This window comes from Bos indicus, chromosome 3 (assembly GCF_029378745.1).
Source record: "Bos indicus isolate NIAB-ARS_2022 breed Sahiwal x Tharparkar chromosome 3, NIAB-ARS_B.indTharparkar_mat_pri_1.0, whole genome shotgun sequence".
Taxonomy (NCBI): domain Eukaryota; kingdom Metazoa; phylum Chordata; class Mammalia; order Artiodactyla; family Bovidae; genus Bos; species Bos indicus.
The window spans coordinates 75,327,204-75,352,796 of NC_091762.1; the positions used below are offsets into that span (position 1 = coordinate 75,327,204).

General features: G+C 36.5%; 1 protein-coding gene across 7 annotated transcripts in view; it reads right to left on the minus strand.

Moving 5' to 3' along the window:
- LRRC7 (leucine rich repeat containing 7) overlaps window positions 1–25,593 on the minus strand; it is a 631,844-nt gene that overhangs the window by 41,772 nt on the left and 564,479 nt on the right. For all 7 annotated transcript variants that reach the window (XM_070786332.1, XM_070786329.1, XM_070786328.1 and 4 more), the window contains one exon: window positions 16,973–17,065. In XM_070786332.1, coding sequence (XP_070642433.1) covers window positions 16,973–17,065 — 93 coding nt within the window. The remainder of the gene's footprint in view (window positions 1–16,972; window positions 17,066–25,593) is intronic.

A 25,593-nucleotide genomic window follows, 5' to 3' on the forward strand; every position in this document is an offset into this window, starting at 1 on the left:
ATTGGTTGCAAAAACAAATATAATTCTTACAGTCCTTTTCCTACTGAGCACATAACTCTCATTCTCCGTCAATCCAGGAGAGTGTGTGAGTACTCAGTTTCCTTGGTGGTTCCCTCTTTTTGCTGTTGAGTTCACTGTTCAACAGACAGAATGACATTATTGCCCAAAATAAGGCCCTGCATCTCTGGATGCTGAAGGTGAAGCTGCTTTTACTATTATATTTTGTCCCAGCAGTCAAAGTCTTTGCTCCCTAGTTAATTTTGATTGCCTTTTTCCAGCTCATTGTACAGGAACGGTTTTAATAATGTTTGTGTGAATCCAGACCGTAGAAGCAGAATTGTGACCATCATATCTGCAATGCTGGGAGGAACCAGCAATACCCTACAACCGGACTGCCAGAAGAATACAAATGTCATGTCTGTGGTAAGTTTAATTTCATTCATCACAAAGCTCTGCAGAACTCAGCCACTGTTCTGAAGACTTGCTTTGAAGCTTACTTTTATGGTGGCCTGAGTCTTCCTAAGTATTTATTGCTGTTTTCTAAAGCTTTAATAGTTCTTTTCAATTAATTTTTTTTTACCAACTATGAAATTGCTACTGTTATTGATATAGTTTCCTTTTTTCTGTATATACATATATCCTATCAGCCTGCATATTGCCTCATTAGTCAAAACAGATAGCAATGAGTGTCATGTTTGATAATGGTGTGCAGCATTCATTATTTTTGGAGGTGGAATGTTTCCCCAAAGACTGCTTGGAAAGGCCAGTGCCCTGATTTTCCACTGTATTTACGTATATAAACACTGTCATATGAAAGAGAGCAAATAATTCTGAGCTCATTTTATGGTCTCTATTATGATGAATATAGATGAGAAATATGAAAACTTTGACACTGTTTTGAAAAAGTTCTTTGTAGCAGTGTGTCACCCTTTCAACAAATTCATTATGTTCTGAGATTTCAAAGAATACTTTGACACTGACAGATATCGGTGAAGAATCACCAAACTATTTGTATTCTTAAAATTAGAGCAATAACTTCCCACTGATTGGTAAAGAGCCATCTCCTAAATTCCAAGTGCAGTAAGCACTTGTATGTATCTTGTATGTATCAAAGATCCAAATCATGGCATATGACCAATTTTATAGTTCTTTGGACAAGATCTTAAAATATTTATTTCTTTTAATGCTTAGCAGAGTGCTAAATGTGGATCAGACTATCATGCAATACCTCCAAACTAGTGAAACAACCTATAAACCTAAGTCTATATACCTATAGCTATACGCCTATTTGCTATATACCTATAGCAAATCTATTTTGCCCAAATAAGGAAAATATCTCAGTAACTGTTTTTCAATGAGTAGTGTGTATTAGGTATTTTTGCTGCTATTATAATAAGTTATCACAAGCTTAGTGGCTTAAAACATCACAAATTTATTATCTGACAGTTCTTCAAGTTAGACATTTAACTCAGTTCTCAGTGGGCTGCAACAAAGGTGTTGGCTGCAGGTGTGTGTGTTCAGTTGTGTACAACTCTTTGCGACCCATTGCTGGCCAGGCTCCTCTGTCCATGGAATTCTCCAGGCAAGAACACTGGAGTGGGTAGCCATTCCTTTCTCCAGGGGATTTTCCCAAGCCAGGAATCCCGGGTCTCCTGCATTGCAGGCAGATTCTTTACTCTCTGGGCCACCAAGGAAGCCTGTAATAGTGGTTTATACCTCATAGTTACTAGATTGAGTGAATACATATAAAATACTTAAAGTAGTGGACGGCATTCAGTATGGGGTCAATAAATGTTGTTATAATTATTGAAAATTTGAAGACTGAGCTACAGTCCAGTGTCTTTTTATCCAGCAAAGCCCACTTTAAGAGACTTCTGAGTCTCCCAACTGTACTAGATTTACTGACAGGAAATTCTTCTTTACTCTTAGTCTTGGAGTGTACTGAAAGACATTTGTTATCTTTCCCTCAAATTCCCAACTGATAAGAGGGAATATAACAACTTTTACTGACCCTATACTGAGTGCCATCTTTATTTAGGGAAGGGGATGGCAAGAGGGCTGGAAAGTCTTTCCTATATCATCTGTGGTTTCCTCGTGGTGGCTCTCAGCGATAATGGCTCCAACTATTGTTTTACTCTTAATAGTGGACATAGGTCCCAACAAGAGGGTTTTCTGATGGTCCTTAAGAACATTTAGAGGTTATCTCCTTTGGCCGCTCCAAGTCAATAGAGCATCAGATCTGCAACAGTGGCCGAGTCTAGTTATTGGCTAATGGCTTATCTGAGTGTGTTTTTCTAATATTTTGCACCTCATGTTCAGCTCATGTTCTTTAGTGCCTCAGCAGCACAGTGGTTTTCCCTCAGTACCACCTCTAGAGGGCATCTTGCAGCAGAGCAACAGTATCGCCACTGCTGCTGCTGCTGCTGTCGCTTCAGTCGTGTCCGACTCTGTGCGACCCCATAGACGGCAGCCCACCAGGCTCCCCCGTCCCTGGGATTCTCCAGGCAAGAACACTGGAGTGGGTTGCCATTTCCTTCTCCAATACAGGAAAGTGAAAAGTGAAAGTGAAGTCGCTCAGTCTTGTCCGACTCTTAGCGACCCCATGGACTGCAGCCTACCAGGCTCCTCCCTCCGTCCATGGGATTTTCCAGGCAAGAGTACTGGAGTGGGGTGCCATTGCCTTCTCGCAGTCCTGTCCAAATAAGTCTTTTCTCCTATCAAACACCAATATCTAAGTGTGCTTGAGACAGACACAGATCCAATGGACTCAGGGATCACAGAGGAACCCCGCCAGCACGACCTGTTGCAATTTCATATTCCTACCCCAGTTTTTGAACCAGTTTTCATATAAGTTTATAAATGGTTTTTCCAAAAGTACCCATAATGGGCTTTTTAAAAGTTTTGCTTTTCACAAGTGATTTTGAAAAAAGATGGGTATGGAAGGTTTTTCATAGTGTTAAGATCTGACCTTGTCTTATTGGTTACCTAGCCTGCACACCACTGGACATAAACCCTGAAGGACTCAGGAAGTGAGTCTACAAGGCTAACATTTAACATTCTAACTTTAGAGGAGAAAGGAACTTTATATGACCGTTTAATGATGAAGGTGAATGACTGTGACAGTCTCAGCTATTGTAAATGTAGACACCAAAATAGAACTTGTCTTAAGGGAACTGCAACATCAGTTTGTGAAATATGCTTTTCTTTAAAATTCTGAAAAAAACTTGGCTGTAGCTGATGCTAAGAAATTGGTTTCTAGGAAGGCCATACGTCAGATAAAAATTGCATACTATAGCAATTATAATTTAGAACATATTGGTTATATATTATAAAATATGATATTTTATGCTTTCATATAACTATAAAAGTTCAGACAGTGTTTCTGGAGGAAAAAAATGACTCATAGAAATAGTAAACATAGCCATTGATTCAGTAGCTTGTAAAGTGCAACTTTTTTGGGGGTCAAATATTGGCAAATTTTTTTTTCATAAATTGGGCAATATTAATATTAAGCTATGATATGGCTCAAAGGAGCAGCATGACAAATACACAGTAGACTGTGTTTACTTAATCCCTGTGATTATTAGACCACTTGACATATCAAAAATAAAGATATTATCAATAATTTTACTTTAAGAGTCAAAAGTGTGAAAAAAAATATTGTAAGGTTAATTGCTGAAAGTCAAATCTTGAGCTCTGAACAGTTTCCTAGCTTAATAATTGAAGACTTTGTATGCAGCAAGAGAAGAGATTTATCCAGTGATCATTAGAAACTAAAGAAGAGGAGAGAGAAAGAGAAGAGAGGGAAGGAAAGGAAAGAAAAAAAAATAAGAGGGCATTGGCAGCTGAATATGATGCTCTAGTGTATGACTGAACTTTAGCTGACAAAACAATGAATATGAAATCCATAAATAATGAACAGAAAGAAAGTTGCTTTAGAAACCTAAAATAATTGAGCCTCAAAAGACAGAGATTACAAATTATACAACTGATCAAAGTTCTCTAAAAACATCACAAAAATCTTATCCACAGATTTTAAAGAAATTCAAAACTGTCTTTCATGAACTTTTATATAAAGAAATATTAAAATAAAAATCACATATTTATTAATAATCCATTGGTGCAACAGGGGACTATTAAAACCCATAGAAACTGGTTATGTGATTATAGATAGTAACAATATAATGGAGCAATCCTAACAGAAAAAATACATTTTCATCATTCTTTTATGTCACTGTAAAGATTTATTTAGTAGTCAAAAAGAAAAATGTATATAGATATACAGTTTTCAAGATACTGCCCTTATGACTTGATAATAGCAGCCCAAAAGCTTATTTCCTTTTATCTGCGATTCCTGTTAGAAATGACAAATTGGCTACTAAAAAATTGAATTTTTTAAATAGTTTGATGCTGATTATCATGCAGTATTCTCTTTTGGGGAATCTGAATATAAGAGTTAAAATTATGTTTGGCTTTGCCGACTTTATATGGGCATACCTTGTTTTACTGTACTTCACTTTACTGTACTTTGCAGATACTGCATTTTTTTAAACAAATTGAAGGTTTGTGGCAACTTTCTGTTAAGCAAGTCTGTTGGTGCCATTTCTCCAACAGCATCTGCTTACTTCAATGTTTCTGTGTCACATTTTGGTAAGTCTCGCAATATTTTATTCTGTTTGTAGTCTGTGATCAGTGATCATTGATGTTACTCATTGAAGACTTAGATACTCTTTTTTTTAAAATATGCTTTTGCATTATGGTTTATCATGAGATATTGAATATAGTTCCCTGTGCTACACAGCAGGACCTTGTTTATCCATTCTATACATAAAAGCTTGCATCTGCTAACTCCAACCTCCCATTCCATTTCTTCACTCACTATAAAAAAAAGGCAATAAAGTGTTTTTACCATCTGAGCCACCAGGGAATCCCCTGGCAATAAAGTATTTTTGAATTAAGGCATCTATATTATTTTTAGACATAATGCTATTGCACACTTAAAAGAATACATTATAGTATAAATGTAACTTTTAACGGTATTTGGAAACCAAAAATTCTGTGGGGCTTGCTTCATTGCAATATTCATTGTATTGCAGTGGTCTGGAACCAAACTTTAATATCCTGGAGGTATTCCTGTAGGAATTATAATTGTAATTTTTCTTTAATTGATTGTTACAGTATTCCAATTATTACCTAAAAATTAAAAATCTCTGGGAGTCTCTCTATTGTGACCTAAACTATCTTTTTATTTCTGTTTATTTCTTGGTAAAATTCTTAAGCTTAAAAAAAGAATCTTCTTTCATTTGATTTTCACATTTTCTTTTAAGAGATCACACTCTTTTACATACTGTTTTTCCAGATTTCTTGCCTATTTGGGAAAAACAGGTGAAATATTTTCCATTTCTTTTATTTTATGACTTCTTTAAACTTTAAAGCCTGTATTTAATATGAGACCTTAACTTGCGGTGAATAGTTGGGTCACTGAGTTTCATACAATTTACTGATTCTGTCAGAGCTCCTACTGGCTTTTCTTCTCAGCTTTATATATAGCATAAAATAGTAGAAGCAATTAAAACCAAGAGTGAGTAACTGTAGGTGGCTGTGGATTCTCCTTCTTCGTTATTCCTAAAATAGTATCAATAATCAGCTTTCTGATTATCATCCCTGCGAGCTTCCCCAAAGCCCCTTCAATTGTCAAATTTTTTGACATTATACCATTTCAAAATAATGGATTGAGAAGTGAAAAATTCACTAAAGTCTTTTTTGTCACTTATGCTAAAATAAGGTTTCTAAAGTGAAAAATTGTTCTCTTGTGAGCTACATTCAGTCAAACTATGATTCTTTTAGATAAAATATGGCTTTATGTAGAGTAGACCATGCTGGAGTGTTGCTTAGAGCTGGCAGTGAAATCAGGAGGTCAAAAGGCCAGTGACAAATGTCTCGTAGGCTCTACAGTTGTGGATTTCTGATACACTGACTGACAAAGTGCATCGGCAGTGTGAGGCAGAGAGAAAAGGAAGCTTCTTTTTTTAAAAAAAATTACTTTTTAGTCTCTATATTTCTATATTATTTAATTTTTATAGTGACAGTGTTTTCATTTATTACCTGTATAATTTTTCTGAGGTTTAAGTTAAAGTAAAAAGACTGCAGTTGTACACATCTGAGACTAAGACTGTATTATGATTGTATTTATTAATTTTATGGAAAGAAAACACCAGTTTTAGTAATTATAAAATATGTACAAAACTTCAACATTCCTGAAAGATACAACTCAAGTCACAACTGAATTATCAATGTAATTGGATACTTTAATATAAAGGAAAAGACTGACTGGGCAGTGTGTGCTCAGTTGTGCCCGACTCTGCAACCCCATGGACTGTAGCCTGCTAGGCTCCTCTGTCCATGGAATTTTCCAGGCAGAAATACTGGAATGGGTTGCTATTTCCTTCTCCAGGAAAAGCTTAGCTGGTTTGCAAAAAGTATGTAAACCATGAAAGATAAAAAGCATTTAAAAATATACAACAAATGCTTAAGAGCCTTTCTATTTCAAGTTATCCTGGTAATAAAGATCATGTAAAAATAATGAATGTGTGAATTTTGAAGATTGTAAGTAATATGTGTTTACTTTTTAAAAATTCAAAGTTTAAACCTATTGGTTAGAATTTTGTTGTATATTTTTAAGTTAATTATGATTTAAAAGGATGACTGTGTTGTCCAGAGTAAAAGCACTGAGAATGCCCTAGTTCACAATCAGTAGAAGATACCTAAGTGAAAGTGGCTCTCAATTGTTTGTCTCTTTGGTGACCCTCACATTGTGTCTCAGAGATGGACACCTTCAGAGAACTGAAGCTGCTCCCAGCTGGTGTGTGCAAGTTATACAAAACCCAGTATACTACAGGGTTTTCTTGCAGTATGCTGCTGCTAGGTCGCTTCAGTCATGTCCGACTCTGTGCGACCCCATAGATGGCAGCCCGCCAGGCTCAGCCATCCCTGGGATTCTCCAGGCAAGAACACCGGAGTGGGTTGGTATTTCCTTCTCCAATGCATGAAAGTGAAAGGTGAAAGTGAAGTTGCTCAGTCCTTCTGACTCTTAGCGACCCCATGGACTGCAGCCTACCAGGCTCCTCCGTCCATGGGATTTTCCAACCAAGAGTACTGGAGTGGGGTGCCATTGCCTTCTCCATCTTGCAGTATAGGAATAAGCAAATCTTGTACCTTAGTGGAGGTATCCTACTAAATTAGTCATTCAAAGTCGAGGTAGAAACCATTTTTTAAAAAGCAGAGGACAGGACGAATATATGATTTTTCTCTCAATAAAAAATAAATCTTGGTATAGCTCAATAAACAAAGAGAAACACAAATTTAAGATATGATTCTTCTTTAACCATTTTAATGTATAGTCCAACACTTCCTATTTTCTATTAGTAAATGTCATTGGAGGTTAAATGATAGTGCCTTGTTATTGGAATGTGGTTTGTCTATGGTGATGGGGTTTGACCCAGTCGGTTTCAAATATAGGAAATAATTTCTACTCCTTTATATTTAAAAATAGAATTGGTTACTAAGACCATGTATAGCTATGCTAATTATATTATAAAGATAATAGACAAATAAAATCTTACTTGTAATTTTGTACCTTATGCAATAATCCTAAACTGTTATTACGTGCTCACTGCTTAATGTAACTGTGGATTTATTAACAATTTATGTATTTTGGGGGCTTCTCTGGTAGTCCAGTGGTCAAGAATCCACCTTTCAATGGAAGGGACACTGGTTTGATTCCTGGTCTGGGAAGATCCCACATGCCGCGGAGCAACTAAGCCTGTGAGACGCAACTGCTGAGCCCACGCTATGCAACCACTGAAGCCCACATGCCTAGAGCCTGTGCTCTGCCATAAGAGAAGCTACTGCAATGAGAATCCTGAGCACTGCAGCTAGAGAGTAGCCCCCGCTTGCAGCAACTAGAGAAAAGCCCGTGTGTAGTAATGAAGACCCACCACAGGCAAAAAACAAAAGAAATAAACCCCCAAACCTCATAATATATATTTTGAAAATATAGATACTTACATATATGTGTGTGTATGTGTATATATATATATACATGTATTTATATATATACATTTTAAAATAACACAATCTAAAAATTCTGATCTAGTAGTCCAACTTTCCAGCAGAGTTCTGGGACCTTCAGGTCAACTTGGTGTCTGGAAATCTATAATCATCTCTTTATGGCTTTCTTTCAACTCATTCAAAAGATCTTAGGGAAAACTTAAGTTGGAACTTACAGAACTTAAGAATCAACTCTGTTTTCTCATGATTTTCTTTACACACCCAAAAGAGAAAAATGACACGATAAGTGTTTTGCAGTTACTTGTGTTTTCTTTTTAGTTGTTTTAGATTTCTTTGATCATACCTATTTCTACCTGATTTTTTTTTCCCACCTAAGTGTGCTCACACCAAATTTCCCTGCTCCTTGTGTATTATTTTGTGAACCACTTTCTTTAGCTATCAAAGAACAGAAGAGATTTGGTTCAATTAGTGATTACTATCTCTAGGAGAGTCTAAGACTATATTTGTGGGATATAGCAGTCTTTTTTTTTTTTTAAAGATTAATCTGAAAAATTACAAGGATTTAAAAGCAGATTTAATGGGTCTTGTTGAAAAAATACAACACAACAAATTTCAGGATCCATACTGAAGTATCAAGTTGCTTTGGCAATCCCTCTCAGATGCCATGGTTGAAAGCACTCAGGCTCTAGGGAAGTAATTCTCATAGATTAAAGCATATCAGAATTACTGGTACTGAAGTACTTTCAGTTTGAAAGATGAAAAACATCCATTATTTTCATAATGGTATAATGGACACTTTTGGGGACCTGCCCAGATGTCCTTGATAAGGTTGGTGCTCTCACTCTGCAGATGCTGCTGATAGCTCACATCTAACACTTCTTTTGAAAATTACCCTCAGCCTGGAGCTTCCTTACTGAGAAATGCTGGGTAGGTCATGCTCCTTCCCACGTAGTCAATGACTGATGATGCTGTTTAGTCGCTAAGTTGTGTTTGGCTCTTTTGCGACCCCATGGACCGTAGCCTGCCAGGCTCCTCTGTCCATAGGATTTCCCAGGCAAGAATACTGGAGTGGGTTGCCATTTCCTCCTCCCAACCCAGGGATCTTCCCGATCCAGAGATCAAACCCACATCTCTTGCATTGGCAGGCAGATTCTTTACCACTGAGCTACTTATGAAGCCCTCAATGACTGATACTAGGGTACAAAAGGCTGTTTCCTTCCTTAGGGTGAGACAACTCTGTGGTACCCTATTTTTTAAATTCAATTTTTAAAATTTAATTAAAATTTCCACTAAATCCATATCTTTGCCCAGTTTCTTCACCTGCCCTACTGCATCCCTCATTCTCATATAGATTTCACCTAACAGCAATTCTTCAATTAACTTGCACAAAAATCTCCATCTCTGGTTCTGCATCTTGAGGATCTGATTTTAGAAAAATATAAACTACAAAAATTAAAGCTCTACAGTATCTCCTTGCCTGGAAGGTATATGCAGATTCTATATTTTGCTTACTAGTGATTCTTTGGAAGCCAGTATCAGGCTCCCATGCATATAGCAACTTTGGAGGTGGATTGGAGGAAAAATGGATAATACTGTTATTAAATACATGCTATTGAGATACATCTCAAATGTTAGATGGGTAAATTTTTAAAAGTTAAACAATAGTGCTACAGGAAGAGACATGGAAGATTACTTTTTACTTTGTTTTTATTTTATTTCTATTAATCTGACTTCATAATATTTTCAAGATTCTAGTTAGTTATAACATCTTCAAGCAGAAATTAGAAATACTATCGGAGTTGCTGGAATACCATTTACAACTTGTGGTGTAAATTTATAAATGGAATATGAAAGATTTCACACATTTCTCAAAGATCTTTTGGACCCTCAGTAATAAGCTTTCTCTAATTGATGGACCTGTTAATTCTTATTAGTTATTACATAAGATATTATTTATGAACTAATTTTAAGTATTTTCATATTTTGATTGAAAAGTCTCTGATGTTTTTCCAAAAATTGAAACAAACTTAAAAAGTCTCAAGTCCTTTCCCATACCATTTCTGCCTCCTTACTGAGCATATTTTGTTCCATGCTAAATAGCTGACATTATGCAGCAGACAAAACATAGATAACATTTAACTCTAGCAACTAATATAACTGGTTATGTACTTGGACTTCAATTTTATTGAAAAATATTTTACTGATTGTTAAAATATATCACAAAGTGATAGCAATCTCAATGCAAGTGTTTTTCTAAATATACCGTTGAATTAAAATGTCCCAATCAATGTTCTTATTTGAAATGGTTCTTTTAAATCACCTTATTTTTTCATATGTAAAATAGAATGATATTTTCTTAAAGAATCATGTCTGTGTTGTTATATTTTATTACATCCCTTTGCAAGCTAAAATCTTATATCTCTTCTTTATAATATAATGTCTTGATATTAAAATCATCGAATTGGCTAAAGGACACTGCCACAACTTCTTGAGTGAGTGCTAGTCACCCAGTTGTGTCCAACTCTTTGAGACCCTGTGGGCTGTAGCCCACCAGACTCCTCTCTCCATGGAATTCTCCAGGCAAGAATACTAGAGTGGGTTGCCATTTCCTCCTCCAGGGGATCTTCCTGACCCAGGGATCAAACTCAGGTCTCCCGCATTGCAGACAGATTCTTTACTGTCTGAGCCACCAGAGAAGCCTTGGAGCCTTCTTAAAAGACCTCATATAGGTGATCATACTTGTAGAATCCTATTAAAAGGAGATTGCGAAGACTGCATTTCTATTAATATTTCTGAATAGATTTAGGGTCTTTTCAACATATAAGACAAAGAACAAAATAGGCAAAAATGCATTTTTATTAAAAAAAAATTCTTGCTTTTAATGTCTTTAAACAACCAAATGGTATTCTAAACCTCAAACTGCAATGTGACTAAGATGCAGCTGGAATAACCAAGTAGTGCAATAATTTATGCTTGTTATTTGTTTTTAAAAATTCAGCTTTGTATAAAAATTACACATATTTATATTTTATCTGTTTCTTGCTCCTGAATGTTATTTTCACATAATTAATAGGTTCTCCACATTACTTTGCATTACATAATCACTCAAAGTAGAATTAAGGATGGAACAGACATATAAGTTATATTATAAAATTAATTTAGAAATATATAAATCATCTTTAGGGATTATAAAAAATTAAGGAAATATTGCATGTAGTTTAATATTTATGTAGTAAATATAAATCATATGCTGTGTGGAGTTCTAGATAAATGTGTTTGCTATTCTTGATTTTTATATCCATGGAGAACACGTGACAGTAAATAGGTTTATGATACGTACTTTTTTCATAAGTCAAGAACAGATCTTTGTAACTTTTTGTTTGTGATCCACCAGTGTCATGAGACTGAACAAACCTGGAAAATTTTCTTGTATGTTTTCGAACTTGCTACTGCCAAGCATGCCTCTGAGTATTATTATCCCCAGTAAAGGTATTAAGGAAATGTTTTGGATTTGCACAACTAACTTTTCTTCTCTTCTTAATATTAATCATATAAAAAACTTTTATTTGATGCAGTGCCCATCTCCATACAGTTTTTTTCTAGGCTGGAAGGTGGTGTGTAAATAGGAGGGACCTATATCCAGTTGCAGGCCGTTTGGCATTTGGAATTGATCTTTTAAAATTTATGTCCAATTAAGTGCAGTAATTTATTCTGAAATTCCAGAACTTTAGAGTTTATTGGTGATTATAGAATCTTACAGTTGACATGCCTCTAATATTCTTCTTTGGCTTGGGATTTTACCTAAACCATGGGCAAATTAAGGCATTTAAGAAAGAACATGAATTGTTTCTTCTATCACTTCTGTCTACATGCAGATTGTCCAAATTCATGGAAATATAAGTAAGGTCTCCGGCATCTGCTGAGCATAAGTGTTTATGATAAAACTGTGGAGAATAAGTGATTCTTTGGTCTCAATATCCTAGTATGGGTAGTTCCTGCTATCATGTAATTTGAGGTTATGCATAATGTAGCTTCCATTTGATCCTGTTTCTAGGTAATTGTTCATGGGATTATTCAGTGCTATGCTTTTACAGCATATAGAGAAAGGGGCTGTCATCTCCTTTAATATCTTTAAAATCCAGAAGCTTCTTAGTCCATCCTCAAATGAAGCAAGGAGGGATATCAGTCCTTTGATGAGGAGCTATGTGAATGCAACATTAAAAATTTATTTTCGGAGTCTTGAACTGCCTTATGAAGTCACACAACACGATATCAATCATCCATTAATCCAATCTCTTCCCAACAATATCTCATGGAAACTGTATTGGTATCTTAAATTTTGCAATCATGATTTATTATTTTATGAACACTTAAATAGAGAAAGATTATTGTGGTTTGTTCCATTGGCACAATCTCCACTGTAATAATACCTTAGTCCAAAAGTTATACAAATATTTAGCAATCCAATGTGTACTGTATGCTGTACACATGTTTCTAATTATCTAAGTTCAATAGAGAAAATATGCTGACTTTCGAGGATTTGTTGACGCAAATATCTAGGCTATAACTAATTAGAGTGTTCTGTAACACCTTCAATATTAGATTACTATATTAGTCTCAACTCTACAGGGTATAAATTTGTCATGTGGCTCTTCTGCTAAGTGGTATTTGCAGATAGAGGTGTGAATCACAGGGCTTATTAAGAGAAAAGGATTTGGAATCAGATCAACCTGGGTTCCAATCTTCTCTGCTACAGATCAGCTAAATGACCCTGGGCAACTTAATTAACCCCTCTGGGCCATTCCACAAAATGAGGAATAATAATATTCAACTAACACAAGTTGTTATGAAGATCAGATCAGTTCATGTATTTAAAGAGCCAAATATAGTGACTAACACATTATAGATACTCAATAAAAGTCTATATACTTTTATTATTATTATCAGATTTGTTACATCAAAATCTTTTATCTCTGTGGAGTATCTTGCCATCTTGATAGCAGTGCTCCTCTATAAGAATAAATCAGATAATGGCTCCATCCACCTCACTGGGAGGGCAAAGGCAAGCATTACATAAGGTCATTTTTATCTGGTTTTCTACAGTTTTCTCTTTTCAAGTATGTAAAAGCAGCTTTCACCTGGCAGTGAACCTAAAATAATGAACTCCATGATGAGTGAGGTGGGTTGTTCAACTGTGAGTAGTTGTTCTGTTCACCACTGTTCTAACAATGATATGAACTATAGGACTAATCATGCTCCATCCGTTTAATCCATGGACACCATGGTTGATTTAGACTACCTTGAGGTCTTTGAGAGGAGTTATATTCGCAAGACCAGATGCTGTTCTCAGCTCTCAAAGTCTGGTACAATACAGTCTTCATATCTGGCTTGATCCTCAATTCTCTCTAAAACCTCAGTTAACTTTTGAGCTGTAGCAAGAGTTTTTATGCAATATCTAAATTGGAACAGAATCTAAATTGGAACTTCTGACAGACTGAACAACACAACTCACTTTCGCCCCAGGTCCATCCTCTCAGCCCTTTGGATGACTACTTCATGCTTTTCCTACCTGGCTGTATACCATGTAATCAGTTTGGTGCTATTTCACTTTGGTCATTGGCATTTGGCTGAAACAGTGGTTCCTAGTAATTGTAATAAAGAGAATGGAACAATTCCATTGGCTGCTTTAGTACAGAAAGTCTTCAATGACTGTCAGACATTCAGATATCTTGGATACTTAGAATTTTGAGTGACATTATAAAACACTTGAACATTCATAAATAGTAAGTAAAATTCTACAGTGTGCTTGAAAGACCATTTTAAATCCATGACCTGTTTATTAAAAGAGTTGTTTTTCAGTCACTAAGTTGTGTCCGACTCTTTGTGACTGCATGGACTGTAGCCCGCCAAGCTCCTCTGTCCATGGGCTTTTTCAGGCAAGAATACTGGAGTGGGTTGCCATTTCCTTCTCCAGGGGATCTTCCCAACCCAGAGATTGAACCCACATCTCTTATGTCTCCTGCATTAGCACGTGTTTTCTTTATCCCTGAGACACTAGGGAAGCTCTTATTGGAAGAGGGTATATATATTATATTAAAGTTTAAGCTTTTTCCTAACTTTACTAGAACTCCTTATAAAGAAAGCATCAACCTCTGATCCGGTTACTATCTGCTGACTTAAAACATTGGTTGAATTTGGTTCTCTTCACCTCTCCTCACAGCTGTAAATTAACCAGTTTATGATAAAACTTGTTCTTCAACATTGGAGAGAAGAGTTTTATTTTGTCTGTGCCACATGGCTTGTGGGATCTTATTGCCCTGCCCAGAAATTGAACCCAGGGCCACAGCAGTGAAAGTGCCAAGTCCTAACCACTGGAGCTCCAGGAACCTCTCAAGAAGAGTATTTTTAAGCTTGATATTCATTTTGTTGCTGTTTGATACTTTTAGGTTTTAGGCACTGGGTTGTACACTAAATTTTATGCAACCACTACAGGAATGGAGCATGGGGGATAAAGAAATGCAACTGAATTTCTTTGAGATTAATCCCTTTCCTTGTGAGAGGATTAAACTCTTATAGAAATTGTCCAGAGCTAGTGTCTTTAGATCTCCTCAACACTTTTTACTGAGTATTTACCATATGATTGATGTGGTCAATAAATTGAAAGCAATCTGAGAATCTTCTGTAGATTTGGAACTACAGAAGAAATTAAAATTAATTAATTTTTAATTAATCTGATCAATTTGCAGTAATGGAGACTTTTCAGATTTTAAATGTTTTAGAAAGTAATCAGGCAAAGAAAGTGCTTTTGAGGGGAAATCTTTCAATGGATAGATTATATTAGATCATAGAAATAATTCAGTCTCACTAGAGTTATTAAAATATTATAAATGAGAAATTAAATTAATAGTTACAAAGTGTTCATATTTCCTCATAGAGGAAGAATCACAGGCAATGATTTGAAAGCCTCACATCTACTGTCCCCTTCAGTTGAAAATAAAAGCAAAACAGTAACAGCATTCTGACAAGGCTTCCCTGGTGGCTCAGAGGTTAAAGCGTCTGCCTGCAATGAAGGAGACCTGGGTTTGATCCCTGGGTCAGGAAGATCCCCTGGAGAAGGAAATGGCAACCCACTCCAGTATTCTTGCCTGGAGAATCCCATGGACGGAGGAACCTGGTGGGCTACAGTCCATTGAGTTGCCAAGAGTTGGACACGACTGAGTGACTTCACTAATTGAAAAATATCTAGTACCCTGTGCTTTCCAAAAATATGGTGGAAAAGTGTACATGCTGGTGAGAAAGGAGAGGAAAATGAATTTTGAATTTAAACTGTCTTATGAATGATAAGGTTGTTAACTTTTCATTGAAAGAGCTTATGGAGGAGACGTAAAACCAGAGAGAAAAAGAGAGGCCAAGATGAATCAGACAGCGATTTGAGGCTTTTAAAAATATCATATGTTTCTCATGATTTTGCATTTTCATGCTTTTTGTCTTAAGATACATTAATAACTTATTAAAATTCAGTAAACACTTGGTCCTACTAAGTCACAAATATTTAAATTCTACTTAATCAATGATTATCTTCAACATCATTTCAAAAAGGAAATGCAGCAGTTATTTATACACAAACATTTTAAACTGGAATTCCCCTTTTATATAGGGCTGCTTGATACACATTCCTTATATGGGAATATCTGTTCCAATCACTCAATCAAAGAAATTCTTGTTTATGGACACTGGGGATTTCTTTCCCTTCCATCCTAATATAATATGTACAGTAAGAATAATTCTTCCTCTTGGTCCAAACTCTTCTTCTTCTTCAAAAAGAAAAAGAAGAAGGGCATAATGGATGGTAGGAAACAAAAAGAGTGGGAGAAGTGGAGGAAAATAAGGGATTAAAGGCTATGGAAATCTCCAGAGTAGGGGCATACACCTTTTTTCAGAAATAGGTTTTTTTGATCAGAAACTGATGTGTGGGTTACCTTTATAAGAGTGGCACATTGCAAAGGTCTGCACCAGCATGTGATTCAGAAGTAAGTCAAGACCCTGTGGAGGTTTTACTTATATGTAATTTCTGTCTTTCTTCATCACCCAAAGTTTTATGATGTCGCTTAATGCAGTTAAATTTGATGAGGTCAAAAGCAGACAGTTTCAATATCATCAAATTATAATTACTAATTGTTTAAGAAGCTGAGAGTATTAAAACACTGATGGCAGAGGGCAGATTATGCAGCCCAGGGTACATTTTTTAATAAAAATGTCAAGTGTTCTTCAGTGGGATCAGACAGGCCAAATGTGAGCACGAGCAGCATGGTGGATATCTGGCAATGGTTGAGGTTAGAGTCGGGGGAGGAGGTGAAACTTTACCCATGGTTTGGCAAACGGGGGTGAGCATGAGAGGAGGACCCGATCCCTCTGCCATGGCTAACTGATGTTCTCACAAGATATCTCTTTTCTCTGGTCTTTTAGTTCTACAATCCTATCAGTGAAATACTTTACAAATATGATGGATTAAATATAAAGATGTCAATTTACTGCCCTCCTATTGAATCAGTATTTATTCATTCTGTTACTATGAGAAAACATTTTCTCAAATAAGTGATTTACAACTTTTGGAAACAAATTGTTAAAAATTACCTGTGTAGATACAATGGTGAACAGAACAAAAAGTAAAAAACAAAGAACTTCCTTTTCAAAAGGATACTTAAATTTATTTCTTCTTATTCGTAGGATTTGTCAATCACTGCAGGGAATTCTTTTTTCTCCTTGCTGAGAAAGTTTCTAACTGGTTTCATAGTTAGCTAGCTTATTAAAGCACAGTAAAATCGCAAAATTTTAAAAATCTTTTTTGATACAGTACAGTGTTTTACTAATTAAAATTGTCAATAAGAAATTCACTTCTTACCTTGTCAGAAGGTTTAAATGGATTTCCTTGTCCACTAATTCCACCACTGATACTAAATCCAAGGCCAGGATTCTTTTCTATTCTCACACAAAACTATGTAAAAAAAGATAAAAAAAAGTAATCAAATACATGTAAAGCTAAATATCTTCAAATAATTGTATCCTACTAGAAAAGATTCACATTTCACTTAAGTTCTCAGGGTTAGCTTGGGACACAAAAGGCAGTATAAACTCTGACAAAATAGTATTTCTCTGGTGGTGATGTTCAGTTGCTAAGTCATGTCTGACTCTTTGTGGGCCAATGAACTGCAGCACATCAGGCTCTTCTGTCCTCCACTATCTCTTGGAGTTTGCTCAAATTCATGTCCATTGTGTTGGTGATACTGTCTAACCATCTCATCCTCTGTTGTCCCCTTCTCCTTTTGCTTTCAATCTTTCCCAGCATCAGGGTCTTTTCCAGGCAGTTGGCTCTTCACATCAGGTGGCCAAAGTATTGGAGTTTCAGCTTCAGCAACAGTGTTTCTATAGGCATCAACTATGATAGGAATTAACTTAAAATTACCTGAGCAAGCAGACATGAGTAAGTGTTCATTCATTACTATGTGCAGGACTAAATTTTGATTAGCAGTTTGTAAAACTTAAAAATCTTTTAACAATAACAATTGCATTATTTTAACTATCTACTTTAAATGCACATATATTCTGACTAATTAGAAAGAGCTGTGTGACTAAGTGAAAGAAATTTTGCAAATGTAGAGTAAGGGAAAAGATGGCTATGTAATTTAAATTAGTTGCTATTGTTTTCTAGGAGAGTGGAACAATTCATCTCCTGGGTAGATAATTCTATTGTTTAGATACAGCAGGGCTTTAATTTGAGAAAGGGGTGAAGTTTTAGCCACAGTTTGAGTGAAGGCGAAAGAAAAGAGAAAAGAAAGACTCTGAAAACAGTTCAGGGTTTTGACAGCAGCTCCTGAAGAGACAGTTAACAGGTCTTAAAAGAAAGAGGAAAAGACTGAAAAAAGAAGGAGATAGAAAATATGGAGGAATTGTTTGTGATAGAGAAGAGTCAGTAAATATTTAGGACTGTAAAGTTTAATATTCTAGTATTCTGTGCTCTGCTACCTCCCGAAGCCCCATATCATAAATGAGATCTGTTAAACCTCAGAGCCCTATGCTTTCCAATGAAATGATGGCATTAGAAGTAGGTCCAGCTTGGGGTAAGGAGGTAGTAAAGCTAACAGCCATTATAAAAGTTGATGCAAAGATGCAGATCAAGAATTCAGTGGAAGCTACATCAGTGCCAACACTGAGCTAGAGCAGGGGTCCCCAACCTCCGGCATCTAATGCTTGATGATCTGAGGTGTAACTGATCGATAATAATGGAAATAAGAAGCACAATAAAAGTAATGCACTTAAATCATGCTTAAGTCATCTTGCCCCCCCTCCACCCTGTCTATGGAAAAACTGGCTTCCACAAAACCGGTTCCTGGTGTCAAAAAGATTGAGGACCACTGCCCCAGAGAAACTATAAAAAACCTAGGAATTCTTGATGATTCAGAGCTGGGGATGTGTGTGGGGGTCTGTGAGAAAATGCTAGTTTTCCATCTGAAGTGGGACAGGGTGACCCCAGATGAATGAAAGACTTGGGAACCCCAGAGGTAGCATATAATTTGATTACATAACGGGAAAAAAACTTTTATAACTTTAATGTACTGAACAAGGACTGAAACTAGGATGAAGCAAGTATTACCAGAGATTAGCAGGCAAAAGGTTAATAAAGAGTTAAGAAAAAAAATTAAAAAATACATTAGAATATATTTTGTATTTATATAAATACATACTGGAAGGGCTTCCCTGGTGGCTCAGTGGTGAAGAATCTGCCTTCAGTGCAGGAGACTGCCTGCAATGCAGGTGACGCAGGTTTGATTCCTGGCTTGGGAAGATCCCCTGGAGAAGGAAATGGCAACCCACTCCAATATTCTTGCCTGGGAGATCCCATGGACAGAGGAGTCTGGCGGGCTACAGTCCATGGGGTTGCGAAAGAGTAGGAGAAGGCAGTGGTACCCAACTCCAGTACTCTTGCCTGGAAAATCCCATGGACAGAGGAGCCTGATAGGCTGCAGTCCATGGGGTCGCAAAGAGTCAGACTTGACTGAGCGACTTCACTTTCACTTTTCACTTTCATGCATTGGAGAGGGAAATGGCAACCCACTCCAGTGTTCTTGCCTGGAGAATCCCAGGGACAGGGGAGCCTGGTGGGCTGCCGTCTATGGGGTCACACAAGTCAGACACGACTGAAGCAACTTAGCAGCAGCAGGACACCACTTAGCTATTGAACCACAACCTCCATCATACTGGAAATGTTCTTTAAGATGATTTGAAACATCAGCTTAATGTTTTCTCCAGCAACACTTCTTAGCCTATTAATTTGCTTACGGGCAAATGCAAATGCCCAAAATGTTCTCTACATCTTTATTTTTAAGGTACATTTAATCCTTACCTCTTAGACAGTTCAAGGCAAACTTGAGTCCTATTCTTGACTTCATTAGCATATATCGTGAGTTGATGGGAACTGCATCAATTTGTTCCCATCAAGTTTCATTAAATGGGAACTGGCCATTTAATGAGATTATCCTTAATTCACTGTCATATTCTTTAATAGTAAATACAATGGTTAACTATTATATGCAGCACAAGAACAAAAAACTATCCACTAATGTGATTTTTATGGTGAAGTCATTAATGAACAGTTTCTAAATGATGAGTAACTGCAATTATCATAAGTACTCTATGTTTTATTTTAAAGATACGTTTAATTAAAACTTTTCCTTTAGTTGATCTAGATTTGTTAAAACTAGTTATCATATGGTGGTAGAAACTACGATTTTGAATAGTTTTGTATTTAAATGGCTCACTGTCTATGAACATGAACATATAACAGCTTGATGTAGCTTGAAGGAATATTTGAAATTTATTAAACATACCATTTCACCTAGTAGTCCTTTTTTGTTATTTGTCATTAATTAGAAAATGAGAAGAAAGGAACTAAACATGACTTACATATTTTACCTTTATATTTTCCAGTATATCTGTGCATTTCCAATTAAATTATTTAAAATTGGGGTTGTATTTTTCTAATGTGAAAATTTTATATTTTACAATGTAATATGTGGAAGGTATGCACACTTCCGGCTTTCTCCAGACCACTATAAAAACTGAAAGGAAACATATGCAACAGATTTTATTTACAAAGTAAACTGCTGAGAACACTTTTCAGCTATTCTCCTGTAGTGACTATATCTATTTTATAATATTGTCAATCTGGAAAGAACTAAAAATCTAAGGAAAATAAATTTCATATGTGCCAGGTATATGAAGAACTGCTTCAATATATTTTTTAAATAATAGAAATAATAAAGATGACACTGTGGTTTTATAAATGTGACAAACAGCCATACATTCTGATCTCAAGCCAGACTCCTCTTGGGCATGCTATGCTATGGTTAATAGATTGTGTTGCGGCTGTTGTATCCCATAAAGCATGTCAGAGACAGTACTCATCTCACATATAAGGAGTTCTACCTGTCTGGTAAGGCCCAAAGGGGCCATGAAATGTAAGAGCAGAGAATACTTCAAGGAGCAGTCTGAAAGTAAAGAAGTTTAGCCAAGAGGAAATGCGGTGTTCTAGCAAAAGGTCAGATGTAGGAGGCTAATAAATAGCTTATTTAGTGAAAATCAGCTTTTCTATTTTCTATCAAGTTACTGATATCAATGAGTGAAATTTCTGACTTAAGATATTGGCAACAGTTTGGCAATAAATGGTGCATTTGCTTCTTGTGGAGTCTGCTTCTATCATTTGACTACTTGGTAATTCTGGTTTATATTGATCTTGTTCCAATTAAAATACTGGGTCATGGAGAAGCCAGTGACAAAATGGATTATTATGTAGCAGTGAGGCTCTGTGAATCATAATCTATAATCTCTGGAATTCAGTGATCTGATTTGGTCTTGCAGTGCTCTAAAGCCTAGTAACAAGAATAAAGGAAATTGTTGCACCTTGTGTGTTTATATATATAAACAACATGTGTGTGTACATGCACATGCATGGATGTGTGTGAGGTGTAATTCAAGATTAGAGAGTTGCGTTACAGAAAGATACCTGGTGATGCTGTAGTTAACTTGCTTACTGTGCTTTGTTCTAGAGACCATTCCCTTTGCTAGCAGTGTGTATTTATGAAGCTTTCAGTGGATACCTGCTGTTTTTGCTGCTCAAGAGCCATTCATTCTTTGTCTGGCAGCTATCATCTCCAATTCTCTTTGAAAACCACTCACTTCTCTATTTTTAGTCTCTATGCTTTCAGTGAATAATGTTATCTAGACCTAAAACAAAGCACTGTATCTCCTAAAAATATCATTTATTATAGGATGGGCAGGTAACCTGATCAAATAGGAGGAATGAGAAGCCTACTGGGATTTTCAGGAAAGAGAATCTTGCTCTATCTTGCTAGTTTTAAGTCTGAGAGGGTTTGAAGCTCTTGAGCTATTTTTCTACCAATAAAGAAATAAAAAAAGACTGGCTAGGCCCTTCACTGTACAGCAGAAACTGGGCATTCTTTCTTGATTGGCTCCTCTTCTGTTCATGACCTTTAAATGATAGAGTGATTCAGTGCTCAGACTTTGACCCTCTTCTCTTTTGTATCCATACACACTTGGATGGCATCATCAACTGAACGGACAAGAGTCAGCAAACTTCAGGAGATAGTGAAGAACAGGGAAGCCTGGAGTGCTGCAGTCCATGGGGTTGCAGAGTCAGACACAACTGAGTGACTGAACAACAACACACACTTATATGGTTTCATTCAGTTCCAGGATGGATGACTCCAAATTTTACATATCTCTAGCCCTGGCCTCTTTTCTGTACTTCAGATGTTTATATTCAGTTACCCACTTGTTGATATCTCAATCTGAATGTCCAGTGAATTTCTGAAACTTGTTGTTTAGTTGTTAAGTCGTGTCTGACTCTTTTTCAGTCCCATGGACTGTAGGGCACCAGGCTCTTCTGTCTTTGGTGGTTTAGTCGTTAAGTCATGTCTGACTCTTGTGACCCCATGGACTGTAGCCTGCCAGGGCTCCTTTATCCATGGGATTCTCCAAGCAAGCATGCTAGAGTGGATTGCCATTTCCTTTTCCAGGGGCTCTTCCTGACCCAGGAATCAAGCCCAGGTCTCCTGCACTGCAGGCAGTTTCTTTACTGACTGAGCTACAAGGATTCTTAAATTTAGCATGGTCAAAAGAAACATTGTAAAGCAACTATACCCCCAAAAAAGAACAAAGAAATATGGGTCAGAGAACCCACTCTTGAGTGAAACATCTTAATGGAAAAAAAAAGGAAAGGTTAGTGTGGAAAGAGGAAAACAGTAGAATAGTGACAGCCAAGTGAAGAAATTTAAAGAAAGAGGTCAAGCCACATGCTGAGAGATGATGATGGGGATCTGACTATGGGACTTGACAGAAGTAGAGAGAATGCTTCGTGGTACTGAAATTAAGCTTGAAATTAAATTTGCTGCTACTTTTACTTTTAGTACCTGGTATTATGGGTTATTATATAACAGGGCTTGTGTGATAAAGAATTCTAAACAATTATATAAAATCTACATAAAACTCTGCATTTCCAGAATTTCTAAGAAGCCTAGGTAATAGACTCAAGAAAGTATAATAATTAGAAAATATATAAATATTTAAGAACAATGACTATTTTTGATCCTTCTATTTTCATTTTTTTTTTCTGTTGTGAATTAGAGATGCAAGTCCAACTAAATTGCTCATTAACTCTTTTGAAGAAACATCCTAATAGAAAGATTGATGAATAGGGGCTTTCCTGGTGGCTCAGGGATAAAGAATCCAACTGCCAGTTCAGGAGACATTGATTCCTGATCCGGGAGGATACTGCATGTCTCAGAGAAATTAAGCCCGGGCACCACAACTATTGAGCTCCTGCTCTAGAGCCCAGGAACCACAACTACTGAGCCCACATGCAGCAACTACTGAAGCCTGTGCTCTGCAGCAAGAGAAACCACTGCAACGAGAAACCTGCGCACTGCAGCTGGAGAGTAGCCCCTGCTCCTCACAGCTTAGAGAAAAACCCACACAGCAATGAAGACCCAGCACAGCCAAAAATAGATAAATAAATAAAAGTATTTTTTTAAAAAAGAGAAATTGATGAATAAAATCCTTCTAGTAGCATTTTCTAGATTTTCAGGAAAAAAATTGCCAACTCTGTATGTTTCTAGAAAATAGAAACTCATTTTTTTTAGTATGTAAATGAATTTAAAAGGTTATTCACTTCATTTCCTTCATTTTGCACTTACGGAAACCAAGACCATACATATACTTAGTGGAACACTGAGAGAGGCCTTCTGATTCCTACTACAGTGTTTACTGAATGCCACTATCTATAATAACTGCATAAAATTCTTAAGTCAATTTGTAGAATTGGTTGTGATGAGTTAGACATTATTTGTGTCGCACTATGATTTGTAATTTCAGAATTGCAGTACTAACGTTGCTGCTGCTGCTGCTAAGTCACTTCAGTCGTGTCCGACTCTGTGAGACTCCATAGACGGCAGCCCACCAGGTTCCCCTGTCCCTGGGATTCTCCAGGCAAGAACACTGGAGTGGTTACTGAAGAATAAAATTCTATGAGGAAAATAGGAATTAATAGCTGTATTTTAAGTGGAACAGGATGAGGTATGGGATGTCCCTGAAATCATTGGAGTAAATAATATACATTAAAACCATCTTAATATCTGTTTTCTATAATTTTTATTTAATTATTGCCTTTTAATTTAAAAATTCATAAATAAAACCCCAAAATATTTCCAAGTTTTTCTTCTTATATTAAACTATTAAGCATTCAGAATAATGGTTTTTTCTTTACTTGGTCCCGATAGATGAAAGCCTCACTTGGAAATCCTGTGAGCCCATCAGGCAGCTGATCAGAGTATCTAAAGAAATGTCTGAAATCATGTCTTAGCCAATTGCTTCATGAATTATTATATGTTCCACATATTATTAAGTATTAAAAGTGATTTCTTCCGGGGTACACTACAGCATCTCCTTCAGGGAGGGTTTCTGAGCTTTGTTTTTTTTGTCCTTGAATATGATGGATGGGAACTGCTTTGTATAACTCATAGAGCTTATTCTAATATAATTCTAATGTAATGTTACAAGTCCTCTTTCAGGCACAAACTTTAGTTTGAATGTATACTCCTGGTAGGAGACAGCTCTGCAGCTCTGGCCATCCTGATGTATTAGGTTCATTAGCAGGTATATCCTCTTTCTTGTCTGGGGCAGACAGAAACTCTAGAGTGTAGTTTTTTATATTTTTATTCTTCCAGTGTGAGCTTACTCTTGACCCCTGTGTTTGGCCATAATGTGGTACACTCATGAAATTGGATTTTAATTCTAGCTCTGCTTCTTCAAATCTTAGGCTTCTAGTCAATAAAACAGGCACTGCTCTATCCATCACATTATTGGTTGATGAAATCAGTTAATATATGAAAGGATTTTGAAACATTTGAAGCATCAGGCTGTTTTTCTTTCCTATTTATGCTTTGGAGTCTATGTGTTCTATATATACAAATATGCTTTGCCTTAGAAGGAAATGCAACCCACTCCAGTATTCTTGCTTGGAGAATTCCACGGATAGAGGAGCCTGGCAGGCTATAGTCCATGGGGTCGCAAAGAGTCGGACATAACTGTGTGACTAACACTTCACCTATACATTTGCAAAAGAGAAAAAGTTTATTTCAGTTTCTTTTAAAAATATTCAACAAGTTATGTATGAATTGTGTATGCTTCAAAATAGTGTTAATAACAATATGTTATTCAGCTGGTAAATTGTTGAGCTGTAGAATATCTCAAGTATTACTTCTCAGCCTTAGCTACACAATAGAATCACCTGGGGAGTTTCAAAAATTCCTATCACTCAGCTCACATTCAGACTAATGAAATCAGTTTCTTTGGGAATGAGTTCGGGACATTAGTGTTTTTCAAAGCTCCTGAACAACCTCCCTCCAGAAGTATGGAGGTCCTTCAAAAAACTCAAATAGAACTATCATATGTGTGTTAGTCACTCAGTGCTGTCCGAGTCTTTGTGACCTCATGGACTGTAGTCTACCAGGCTCCTCTGTCCATGGGAGTCTCCAGGCAAGAATACTGGAGTGGGTTGCTATTCCCTTCTCCAGGGGATCTTCCCAATCCAGGGATCAAACCCAGGTTTCCAGCATTACAGGCAGATTCTTTTACCATCTGAGCCACCAGGGAAGCCTAGAACTATCATATGATCTAGCAATTCCACTCTGGGGCCTATATCCAGGAAAAATGAAAACACTAATTCAGAAAGATGCATGAACTGCTATCTTCACAGAAACACTATTTACCATATCCAAGACTTGGAAATGACCCAAGTGCCCATCAACAGACAAATGGATAAAGAAGATGTAGTATATATACACAATGTAAAGGCCATATAAAAGGATAGAATTTTGCTATTTGCAACAAAATGAATGGGCTTAGAGGGCATTATGCTAAACGAAATAAGTGAAATAGATAAATACTGTA